This window comes from Myodes glareolus, chromosome 13 (assembly GCF_982192425.1).
Source record: "Myodes glareolus chromosome 13, mMyoGla1.1, whole genome shotgun sequence".
NCBI classification, from domain to species: domain Eukaryota; kingdom Metazoa; phylum Chordata; class Mammalia; order Rodentia; family Cricetidae; genus Myodes; species Myodes glareolus.
Window position 1 is genome coordinate 30,200,921 of NC_142038.1, and position 12,059 is coordinate 30,212,979.

The 12,059-nt window shown below is 38.7% G+C and overlaps 1 protein-coding gene across 2 annotated transcripts in view; it reads right to left on the reverse strand.

Annotated features, from left to right (window-relative positions):
- Nucleotides 1-12,059, reverse strand: part of Slc12a2 (solute carrier family 12 member 2) — a 75,768-nt gene that overhangs the window by 16,342 nt on the left and 47,367 nt on the right. For both annotated transcript variants that reach the window (XM_085699836.2, XM_048419190.3), the window contains exon 18: nucleotides 6,211-6,317. In XM_085699836.2, the coding sequence (XP_085555962.2) occupies nucleotides 6,211-6,317 (107 nt within the window). The remainder of the gene's footprint in view (nucleotides 1-6,210; nucleotides 6,318-12,059) is intronic.

Sequence of the window (12,059 nt, forward strand, 5' to 3'; positions counted from 1 at the left end):
GTCAGCTCTAAACGTCTGTTTTCTTTAATATGCTTTGAAAATCAGTCAGTGGGAGATGAATCATGTTAGTTCCAAATCCCACACCTTTCTTCTATAATACCCTCGATACTATGCAAGTTTCTATTACAGTAATGTGCCACCTGACGCTCTGGTCAGGAGCATACTGTATACACAACTCCCCATGCCATACAGCCTAAGTGCAGCCTGGCTCTCTGCACCTTCTCTCTCAAAGCCACCTCACAACATACTTCCTGGAATTCACACCATCACCAAGCACCACAACTGACTCATGTAGCGGCTTTTTAGAGCAGAAACAGATTTGTTTGTGTGGTAATTGTTGTTGTTTGGTTGTTCATTTATTTTAAATTTTATTTTATTTTTCATTATGTGTCTGTGTGTAAAAATGTGTACCTAAGTAAGTGTCTGTGAGAACAGAGGCCAGAAGGATGGGATTTCCCTATAGCGGGAGCTACAGCCACCTGAAGAGGGTCCTCTGGAGCTGAGTGGTCTGAAACACTGAGCCATCTAGCCCCCTCCATTTGCAAAGCAATATGACAGAAAACAACTATTACAGCAATCCTACTACACTTAAACTTAGGTGTATTCCTTTGAAGATAAGAGAAACATCTGAAGATGAAGAGATGGATTTTATGAAGAACGAGAACAGCTTTTATTTTATGAAGACATTTCTAAAAGGACAGTATCCGTGAGTGTATTAATGGATGTGTGCACAGATACTTGCGCACACTGGCAGAATCCAGAAGCCCCCATCAAGTGTTTTCCTCAGTCACTATAATTGATTGAGTCAGGAGCCTGAACCTGGAGCGGTTAGTTCAGCTACAGTGGCTGGCGCGCACCCAGGCACTCTGTCTGAGATCACAGACACGCTGCAGACACGCTGCAGACACGCTGCAGACACGCTGCTGTGCCCAAGTTTTCACATGAATATTAGAGACCAAACTCAGGTTATTGTGCTTTCCTAGTAAGCACTCCACCAACTGAGCCATCTTCAAACCCTAAAGGTTAGCATTTTAAAGTATTTTTTACTGTTTAGAAGTTAGTGAAGAAAAGCAATTGTCTGGTTGAAAAATGCAGGTTTGAGTGTGCTGTCAGTCTCTGTCCTGTTGTGCCTGAAGACGCTGTTTTCTTGGACTCATCCATCACCATGGCTCTTACATGCTTTCTACCTCTTCCACACAGATCCCTGAGCCTTGAGAGGGTTTGATAAAGACTTCCCCTTTATGGTTGCATGCTCCAAAGTCTCACTGTCATCATGTTGTACAATTGTGAGTCTGTTAACTACCATCTACTGCAAGAAGAACCTTCTCTTCATTAGCAAAGCACTGATTTCTGGTATAGCAATGTCGTTAGCAGTCATTTTATTGCTATATTTCTTTATTAGAACAATAGTAGTGGGTTTTCCCCTATGGCCCATGACATATCTGGTCTATGGCTTTCAATTATGCCCAGAATTGGCTGACCAACACAAAAAGGGATTCCATAGTTATGTACTTTTTTTTTTTTGTGCACTTCGTGTCTTGTTAGATGTTCTGGTCCCCACTCCCTTTCCTTTTTCTCTTAGAGTTACTATTGCTGTGATGAAAACAGCATGACCAAGAAGGGTTTATTTTAGGTTACACTTTGCCCCTTCTAGGTGACAGTATATCACTGAAGAAGTCAGGGCAGGAACCTGGAGGAAGGAGCGGATATAGAGGCCATGGAGGAGTGCTGCTCACTGGATTGCTCCACATGCCTTTGTGGGTTTTTTAAGTTTTTTTTTTCTTTTGAGGGTTTCTCTATGTCATAGTCTTGACTGTCCTCAAACTCAGAGATCTGCCTGCTTCTGCCTGCCAATGCTAGGATTAAAGGTATGCGCCACCTCGCCTTGCCCAGCCTGCTTTCTTATAGAACTCAGGAACATCAGCCCAGGAATGGCACCATCCACGGACGGTTGGGCCCTCCCCACGACTAATTAAGACATTGCCCTATAGTCTTGTGTAGAATCGGGTCTTAATGGAGTTTCCTTCTTCTCCGATGACTTTAACTTGTGTCACGTTGGCTTATGCCAACTCTCAGCACGTGGAGAACGAACATGAAGTTGAGTGGAAAGGGAGACAAGAATATCTGGGAGGAGCTGGGGGAGTGAAAGAGAATATGATCAAAATATATTTTAAGAAAAAATTTTTAATCAAAAATAAAAAAGGCATTGCAAAAATTTATTTATATCCACCAAAACCCTAAAGGTCTCTAAGTCCATACTTAGATGTGGAAAATTGAAAGCTGGGTTTGAAGAGATGGCTCAGCTGTTAAGAGCACTTGCTGCTCTTGCAAACAAAATGAAGAATATTTAATGTATAACAGAATCAGTCTGTCTTTCTGTCTGTCTGTCTATCTATCTAGAGATTATCTGGCTTTGTTTCTGTAATTAGTTAGCTAAGGCCAAAGAGTCATTTTAGAAAGAAATTTAATAGAGATTACTTTCTCAATTATATCTTGAAGGACCTAATTCTAAAGTAACCATTTTTTTAAAAAATAGATAATAAATCAACAGAATCAAATGCCAATTTTCTTTAAAGAATGTCAGGAAATAAACTATGAACTTAACCATAGCTAAAACACCATCATGGTTTTGCTATAAATTACAGAAAATTATTTGTTGTTTCACATCTTACGTATTGCTAATATATAAAACATACCTCAATTATACAAATATTTAAAACTTCAATGAAATCATTAGGGGTTAATTATTTATGACAAATACCGAGCAGTAACATTGTTTTAAAGCTGCTATTATATACACATAATACAGGCCTGCAATCCTTGCTACTGGAGAACTGACTCAGGAGGATCTCAAATTCAAGGTGAGACTGGACTACTGAATGAGTTTTGATAGATAGATAGGTAGAAAGACAGACAGACAGACAGACAGACAGACAGAAGGGCCGAGTGTAGTAGTAAACATGATTTGTAATTCTAGCATTTGGGTGAGGGCAGAAAGATCACAAAATTAATGATCAGCCTAGATGGATTTCTAGGGATGAGGAGACAAGCCTCATCAGCTCAGCGGTAATCTCATACATACCTTGCATGTGTAAAACCCTAGGTTCAATTTCCAGTACTACACAATAAAACATAAAAATAAAGTAAGAGCCTGTGGAGTGTCTTGCTCAGTAGGTATGGGCAGTTGCTGCCAAACCCACCAACCCTATTCAATCCCTGGGACTCCCATAGTAAGAAGACCATTTATTCCTGTGAGCTGTCCTCAGACCTCCACACTTGTACCAAGGCATGCCCATGTATGTACATATATAAGTAAATGTAATAACATTAACAAGACCCTTACTTTCTAAAGGCGTTGAGAACTAGAGAACACTCTTACCTATCCGTCTCTAAGAACCGAATGATGCACAACATACAGAGCAATGCTAACACCCAAAGCACTCAGACCCCTTTCAGGGCCAATCTGATCGACTACAACTATTGCTAATGTTGGAGTATAGATCCATTCCCCAAATGCCGCTTCCCGTCTCCCAGGCTAATTACTCCACCTAACTGCTCTGGAACCTGAGCAGAAAACAGCATAGCCCGGCAGCTCACAGGCTTTGAGAGCTCATCCTTTAATCTTTGTTTCTACTGTCTGTCTTTTCTGAGGCAACACATATACAAAGCTCAAACTAGACAGCTGCAGTGTCGGTTCAGCAGATGGTCAGGAGGCCCTAGCTCCAGACTGTTGCCTTACTAAAATCACCCCTCAATGTAAGGGTTTGTTTGTCACCTGCACGCATTATTAATCAAAGCAGACCTTCCCAAAGAGCAACTATGACCTCTGATCATTTCCGGAAAGACTTTTGAAATAAACTATGAAAAAAAAATCTATAGGCAAACCAGGAACTTCAGGAAAGGAGGCCACTCCAGTAAGTTCCAAGTAATCCCACCAAAATTAACAGGAAAACTGGTGTGTGAATTCCATCTTAGAACCTCTTTGCTAAAGGTAAGAGTTTCTCACTGATGTTTGTTTTTAAAGACAATTATTTACATGCAAGGTAATACTGTACAATAATAATGGCACTGTGGGAACTGTTAGTGCAAATTAAGATTTGTTGAGCAAATCCCATAATACTAGGAAAAGGAAGTACTTTTCAAGTTTTAACAAGTAAATCTGGTAAAAACAAAAGTTCTCTCAATGAATAATTCAATTCTACAAAGCACTGGTAGGATTAAATACATACACAAAAATCTATGAACCAGAAAGGCGAAGTAGCAAAAGAATAAAAAGAACCCACTAGACAAGCTGTGAAGGAAGTTACAGTGATGTGAGACAAAGCTAAGCTGCACGGTAAACACGCAACCCAGAGGAAACGAGAACCGTGAGCTCAGAACAAGACTTCAAGTGGAAAAGGCAAACAAACACACGTAGCTGCAAACAAGAGCAACTCAAAGGATGAAGCAGAGACCGGTGTGGGAACAAAAGCAAATCTCTGCAGCTGCTCAGTGTAGGACATAATGAAGACCTAACAAAACTGACTCTGCTCAGCTACCGCAAAAGCACAGGAAGAAGCCTACCAGCTTACACAGGAAGCAGGTACCTACACACACCCACTCTTGTTCATATGTAACACTTCTACGAAAAATTATTCAGCTGTTAAGAAAATTGAAAATATGAAATTACAGGTAAACTGATGGAAGTTGGAAACATGCACATTGAATAAGGTAACCTAAATACAGAAAGATAAATATTGTATATTTTCTCTCATTTCTGGATATTACTTTTGAATATTCACATACATGTAATTTGTAATGGGAATTTATTAAGGGAAGAAGTGGCCTTCAAGAATGTGGAGATACAGCACAGTAGTATAAAGTATTAAGGGGGAGCAATAGAATAAAATGGGTTAAACGGGGGTGGAAGATGGGAGGCAAAGTAGAGGATGGAATATGGGGAGGGAGGGTAATTAATATTAAAATCCTTTGTAAAGAACTTGGAAATCTACTACTGTAGAAGTTTCATAAGATATAGACATAGATAAAGAGGTATAACGGTGTTACCCAACAATGAGGGGAGGCAATATCCTAACTAGATACCCCAATCTAACAAATTACCCCAATATCAACAATTAGGTTACCATTTTTTTGAGTTGTTAGCCAATGGTGTCACATAGACCACCAAATATTACAAGCTAACCTTCATAACTTGATGCTAAAAACCTATTGCTGAAGACACTACATTCTTGAATCACCGACCATGGAGACATTGAGCAGGTATTCATCTTTACTGACCAGAGCTCATGGGACTGGAAGAGTCTATGACCAGTGCTAGAGAAGAAAGGTAAGCCTCAACCTCACCATTCATGAAAATCTGCAAGCTACAACAATGACTGGCCTGGCAAGACAATGTCCACTGGTGCCACCTCAGAAGCCTCTCCTGGCAGTAGATGGCAATTAGCAGAGACTCCAATCTGGTGAATGTGCAGAGAACAAAAACTGGATGCTAAGCCCTAAGCCAGACATTCACATCACACCCTTTGCCCCAAGGCTCAGCCATCTTCTCCGAAGAGAGCATGAAAGACTGTAAGAGCTAAAGGGTAACCTCAAGGAAAGTTTTCTAGATGAACAGGAAAGCTGCACATATGAACTCACAGTAAAATGACAACAAGCTCCAGCCAGACAAAATTCCAAGACAGAGGGGACGCAGTGGACCTGTGATCGATCCTACCACTAGCTGAGGAGGGGAGAGCAAGGCAGTATTTTTAATGAGATCCCTGGGAGACTGACCACACACTAGTTGGTCAACAAAAATTGAACTCAATTGGAAAAGAAAAAAAAAAAAGACGCAATCTCAAACTTGAGTGGAAAGGTGGGTAGAAATGAAAGAGCTTAAGGGAATTTAGTTTGTCCCAGATACACTGAAATTATTAAAGAAATAAAAAACCAAAAAGGTCAACAAACCATTTTACATACATGAGTTATTCTGTAGATGTATTTGCATCGGTACTTATACATAAGTATTGTACATAGGTTTTGTATGAAAAGAGAGATTATTATTTTCCCAATAGGTCATCATTTTAAAACCCAGATAGTTCATGAGGCTCTTTCACAGTTTTATGCACCTATTAAGGAAGGACTACATAGAAAAATCAAGGTAAAAAAATGAGGGAATGCTTCAAAATTAGCATTTTCTGCCAAGTACATAACAATTTAGAGCATACTTACTGAAATAAGTTTATATACATGTCCACATCCCTCATATCTGCTTGTAACCAGTCTTTCTTAAATCCAAGGACAAGTGTGTTTGGTTTCATACGACCAAGACCAGCAGCCTAAAACATAAAACACAATTTCAAATAAGACTATTTAAACAAAACAATTTTTAAGAGATGAAGTATTTCCACATTGACAGGATTTTTTGGTAAATTATACATATAAAGTTGACCCCAAATTACTTACACTAAATACAAATAAAAATAGACATTACAATGGAACACTAATGAAAGCTACTAAATTCACTTTTATATCTTGATGACATGAAAAAATTTGTACTTTTACTAACCAAAATAAGGTATTTAATTTAAAAAGAAAAACAACAATTGTATTCGCTTCCTCCTTGATGTATTTTGAGAATAGTCACTAATGCCTAGATGCAAGTCTAATGTCTGGAGTTCTGAATTCTACCAATAGGAAACTGAATTCTTTTAATCATTTATATGTTCTGAGATCTGTTTGATTCCTTCCCACAACAGTTCAAGTATTCAGCTTGCAATCTCACCAAGAGCTACAATGCAAGCCAAGCATGGTGGGTGCATGCCCATAATCCCAGCATTCAGGAGGCAGAGCCAGACTGCCATGAGTTTGAAACCAGCCTAGTCAAGATATAGTGAGTGTCATGGTTTATATAATATCTGAGACAAGATAGGAAGATCCTGTCTTAAAACACACAGGGACACAGAAACAAAGAACTGCAATTCAACATGATTAACAATTATCCCTCAAAGTCCAATAAAATTTCTTTTCTAAGATTTTGTTTTGTTTCTCAAAGTATACTGAGAAATTATATCCTGGGAGGGTATGACTTTTTAAAATTTGTGGTAAGGGCTGAGGAGATAGTTTGCATGAAGACTTGAGTTCAATCCCAGAATCCATGTAAAAGCCCAGGCCTAGTGGCACACACTTGCAATGGCAGTGATAGAGACGGAGACAGGCCAATTAAACTAGACAGACTGGCTCGTTCCAGTAAGGAGTGAAAGACACTGTTTATTAAGTCCACACACAAACCTGCACATACAGATACACACGTAAAAGAATCATGGTAAAAAGTTAACAAGTTTACCATGTTAAGTAGTATTTATTGTGTCCACAATACTGCCAAGTAATACACCACTATTTCTAGAACCTTTTCATCACCCCAACCAGAAATTCTGCAACGGCTGTGTAACAGCTATTCATAGCTAGTCATGTTCTCCCTTGTGGCCCTTGTGACATTTAATACACTTTTACCTGGTTACTTCATGAGCAAAATCCCACAACTTTGGTGGTTAGCTTACTTCACTTAGCAGGCTGTCTTCTAGGCTAATACAAAAATGAGTAACTTATTCCTTTCTACAGATAAACAGTACTTTGTATTTAAATTTGTGTCAAATGTGCTTATCCTTTCGCTTGATGATGAACACACTGGCTGTTTACAGTTTGTACCTTCTGGCTGTTGTGCACAATGGTGCAGTGGCAAATGTCTGCACTAAAAAGTCTAACTCTGTTCCTTCCGTTTTCAGGGATAAATGTCAAAGCATGGAGCATATCAGTTTATACTGACAGTCAACAAAACACAGGTTCTCATTTTTTTTATGACCCTACTAACAGTATATTGACCTAGTATCTCACTGTGGTTTTGATTTACAATTCCTTTATAACTGATGTCGAAGATCTTTTTCATGTTTCTTGGAGACTAGTTTTATTGTTACCCAACTATAATTGTTAATTTTGTTGTTTTATTATTATTTTTAGAAGATTTTGAATACATATTATGGATGTCAAAAACTGTGGTTTGAATGAGAATGGCTTCCATAGGCTCATATATATGAATGTCTTATCCCCAGTTGGTGAATTGTTTGGGAAGGATCGGGAAGGGTGGCTTTGTTGAGGTGTGTCACTGGGGGTGGGCTTCAACGTTTCAGAAGCCCACACCAGGCCCAGTTAGCTCTTTCTCTGCCTTGCATTTGTGGATATAAGCTCCAGCTACTGCCAGATCTCCATGCCTGCCTGCCTGGCTGCCTCCCTGCCCCCATGCTCACTGCACTGATGGCCATGGACTCACCCTCACTATAACCCACAATAAACTTTCCTTTATAAGTTACCTTGGTCATGGTGTTTCATTACAACAACAGCTACTAAGTTACTTAGTTACTAAGTAAGGCAAACCCTTTATCAGAGTGACTGGAACATTCTCCCATTCCCTAAGTTGTTTCCATTTTCTTCACAAAGTCCTCTGTGGAAAATATCTTAATTCTGAAAACGTCCAATTTATTGCTGTTTTAAGGTTCATGCTTTTGGTGTCATAACTGAGTCTACTGCCAGATCCAAGGCCATGGAAAATTTAGCTCTATTTTCTTTAAGTTTTACGGTTTTAGCTCTCATTTATGTTGATGATACATTCTAATTTGTTTTTGTCTAATGATTCTAAGTAACATCTTTAAATCATTTTTTTTTGCAAAACATAAAATGAATTCAAATATTTATCAAAGACCTGGCCATGAGTCAATGTCCTAAGTATTTCAGTATTGCAGAAAGTAAGGGACAATAAAGAATATCCCCTCTTCTAAAAGGAAAACTATCCACTAGGTGATGTAATCATAGAAGTCTCATGTTTATTTGTTTATTCATCTGTTTTGCAGGGTGGAGGCAGAGTAAAAGGTGTTGAACAGAACCAAGCAGTGTCTTCAGTATCTTCAGGTACAATGCTGTTTAAAAGTCAGTTACAAAACCGCAGTGACTTGTTGATGGCAAGTCACTATCAAGGTCATGTTCTTGGGGAAAAAACCTATGTCATAATCCTATTATAATGAAAATGGCATGTTTGTTTGGGTGCTAAGGATTAAACTCAGGGCCTCAAACAAACAAGGAATGCATGCTACCACTGAATAGTTTCTCAAAAGTTTTAATTTTATAAAATAAGGAATAAGCATCCTGTAAGATACTCTGTACTTACACTTTCAGTGGTATTAATGCAGTAACTCTCCCTAGGATTACTCAATTTTTTTTTTCACTTCCACATGTATATCTTTCACCTTTAAATACTTCACTTGGTGTAGCTATTACAAAAGAGATATTATTTCCAATTCCCATGAAGCAGTATGTATTTAAGAAAATACTTTACTACTGAAAAAAGTATCTTCTCCAGAAAACACCTCATTAGTGTTTGATAAAGAAAAAAAATCAGTTTTCAGATTCTATCACTTAGAGAAGTACAACACAATGCAGTCACCTGATGTTTCCCTCAGGCCTCTCCTCCTGCAGTGCCAGCTTCTGATTTTCAGCACTGTTCTCCATGCACCTTGTGTCAGAACTTAGTGACGATAACCACAATCACCCTGTCACTCTGTGTCATCACAGCCGTAACAGAAGAACGGGCTATATAGTTTTTCATTTCTGTCTTCCACTATTAAGCAAAAATGTTTCCAAATATAGCTAGCTACTTAAACTGGGTTGAATAATACCAAGAGAAATGTATTAAACTAAAAATCACAGAAAAGAATATGATTTTAAATACATATTCCAGGTGGTTAGTCTTTAAAAGTTCCAATAACGGTGATGATCTCACTTTATCAACACTTGGTACAGCATAGCACAAACTATTCCTAGAGCCTGGTTACAGAATTGGATATAAACATGTATTATAAATAATTTTATTAGCAATTCCCAAATTCTTTTGATTTATGAATTCTAGAAGAAAAACAAGATTTTTGTTTGGTTGATTTTGGTTTTTCAAGACAGGGTTTCTCTGGGTAACAGCCCTGGCTGTCCTGGAACTAGCTCTTGTAGACCGGACTGGCCCTGAACTTAGAGTTCCACCTGTCTCTGCCACCTGAGTGCTGGCGTTAAAGGCGTGCACCACCACTGTGTGGCATACCAAAATAAGTTTTAAAAACAATCACAAAAAACTGGTATCGCTGTGCTTATTCTGTCTTCTTCCCACACTGGGAAACTTCCCTGGTCCATGGAAAGCATGTTATCTGGACGACGGACACTAGATTAGCTGGAAGTCCTGCCAGACTACAAGGCTGCACAGCACACAGGCTTTCTAGGGCTGTGGCTCTCTGGCTTCTGAGGCCGTGCAGCTCCAGTGCAGCAGAGCACTGAAAACCTTTTTCTCCATGAGAGACAAGAAATCTGCTCTAGTGAGTTCTCTTTAAGAAGAATTCCTTCAGAAAATCTATTACATATGTAAGTGGTTATCAAATATTTCTGAAAGTTTACAAAAGCCAGCAGGATGAACTCATCACACACATTGCTACCAGACACAGTAGACACCTGACGTACTAAAATATTACAAACTACAAAAGTTATAAAGCACAAAGCAACAAGCACAGTTCAGACAGACACATGAAACATACATGAAGAACTGTGTGTATCTCCATGCACTTATCACATTTATTAACAATTCTATTGTTTAGGGACACATCCAGGTAAAGTTTTTACAATTTTTAAAAATTGCACCTCTATTTTTTCATGTACTTTTTAAGAGCTGCTATTTTTAACACGGAGATTTACCCACATGGATATATGCAGTTCTTTTCACTGTACACAGAATTCTACAGAATGATACACTTTATATTTTAGTTATTTGATGTTTGTTGAAATTAATTACAATTGTGTTAAGCTATTACAAATGATGCTGCGAAGTGGCAACAATGAAATCTTCTCTAACAACCTCACTCGCCCATGTAAGCTGGCTAGGTTTCTTGATTGGATCTAATTAGACAGCTGTTGGTTGCCTCCAGCATGTGAGTGCCACTTATGCATATCTTGCCATGCTGGTAAAGTATCATGTTTCAGAAACATTACAATTTTGTTGAACTATTTATTTAAGAGCTCCTCACCCCACCCCCACCCTTAGCATCTTAAATAGCACTTTCTGGAACCACGAAAGCTTGACTGCAGGAAAAGAGGCTTTTAGGTTAGACCCAGATCAAATCATCTAATTTCCATGTCCTAAGTGTATGGTGTCATCAGCAATAAAGGCCCACCCTCAATCCCTGAGAGACAACCAGGGACTCCATCAATATTCTGTTTTGGGAGTTGATTAGACAACTCTAACTAACCATTCACAAGGTGTTTTTTTTGTGCCTGAACTTAAAACTGCACAGAGTCATCTTTACATGGGAAGAGGTGTATGTGTGAAGTCTAGTTTTATTCTCTAGCATTTCCTTTAAAAAGTCCTTCAAATCACTAGACTCTTGTCTAGTAGTGATTGTGGCAGTTCAAACACATTCAACTCCTCTTTACCTGACAGAAATGGTCCTGGTCATTATGGCCACAGAACTGCTTTGAATCTAGCCCTGGCATCTAGCTTCCCTCTGTGATCCACATCTTTCCCTCTCCCCCTTCATTTATTGGCCTACAGCACATCCAGACACACCACACCATTCTTTTACTGGCTATACTTCAGGATTATTATGCTCCCATGATGTTTGTTTCCCTAAAATCTCAATGATTTAAACTTTTAAAAGATTACTGATATTTTTCACAGCTCTATTTCCTGGGTTTCACTTAGAAAATCATTCTCTGAATATTTTATATATTCTCCTAATTTTTAAAATTTGTATTTTGTCTCTAGGCTTTTAATTCATCTTTAAAATAATGGTTTTGTTTCGATTTTTACTTAAGATGAGGTCTCACTATATAATCCTGGCCGGTTTGAACAACCACAGTGTAGACTAAGCCAGCCAAAAGCACAGGATAATCCTCAGCCTCCAAAGTGCTGAGCCTGCAGCTGTGCACCACCACATCTGGCTCTCTTTCTGTTTTGTAGCCATGGAAGGCTACATGGAAGCCTATTCTTACCATGTATC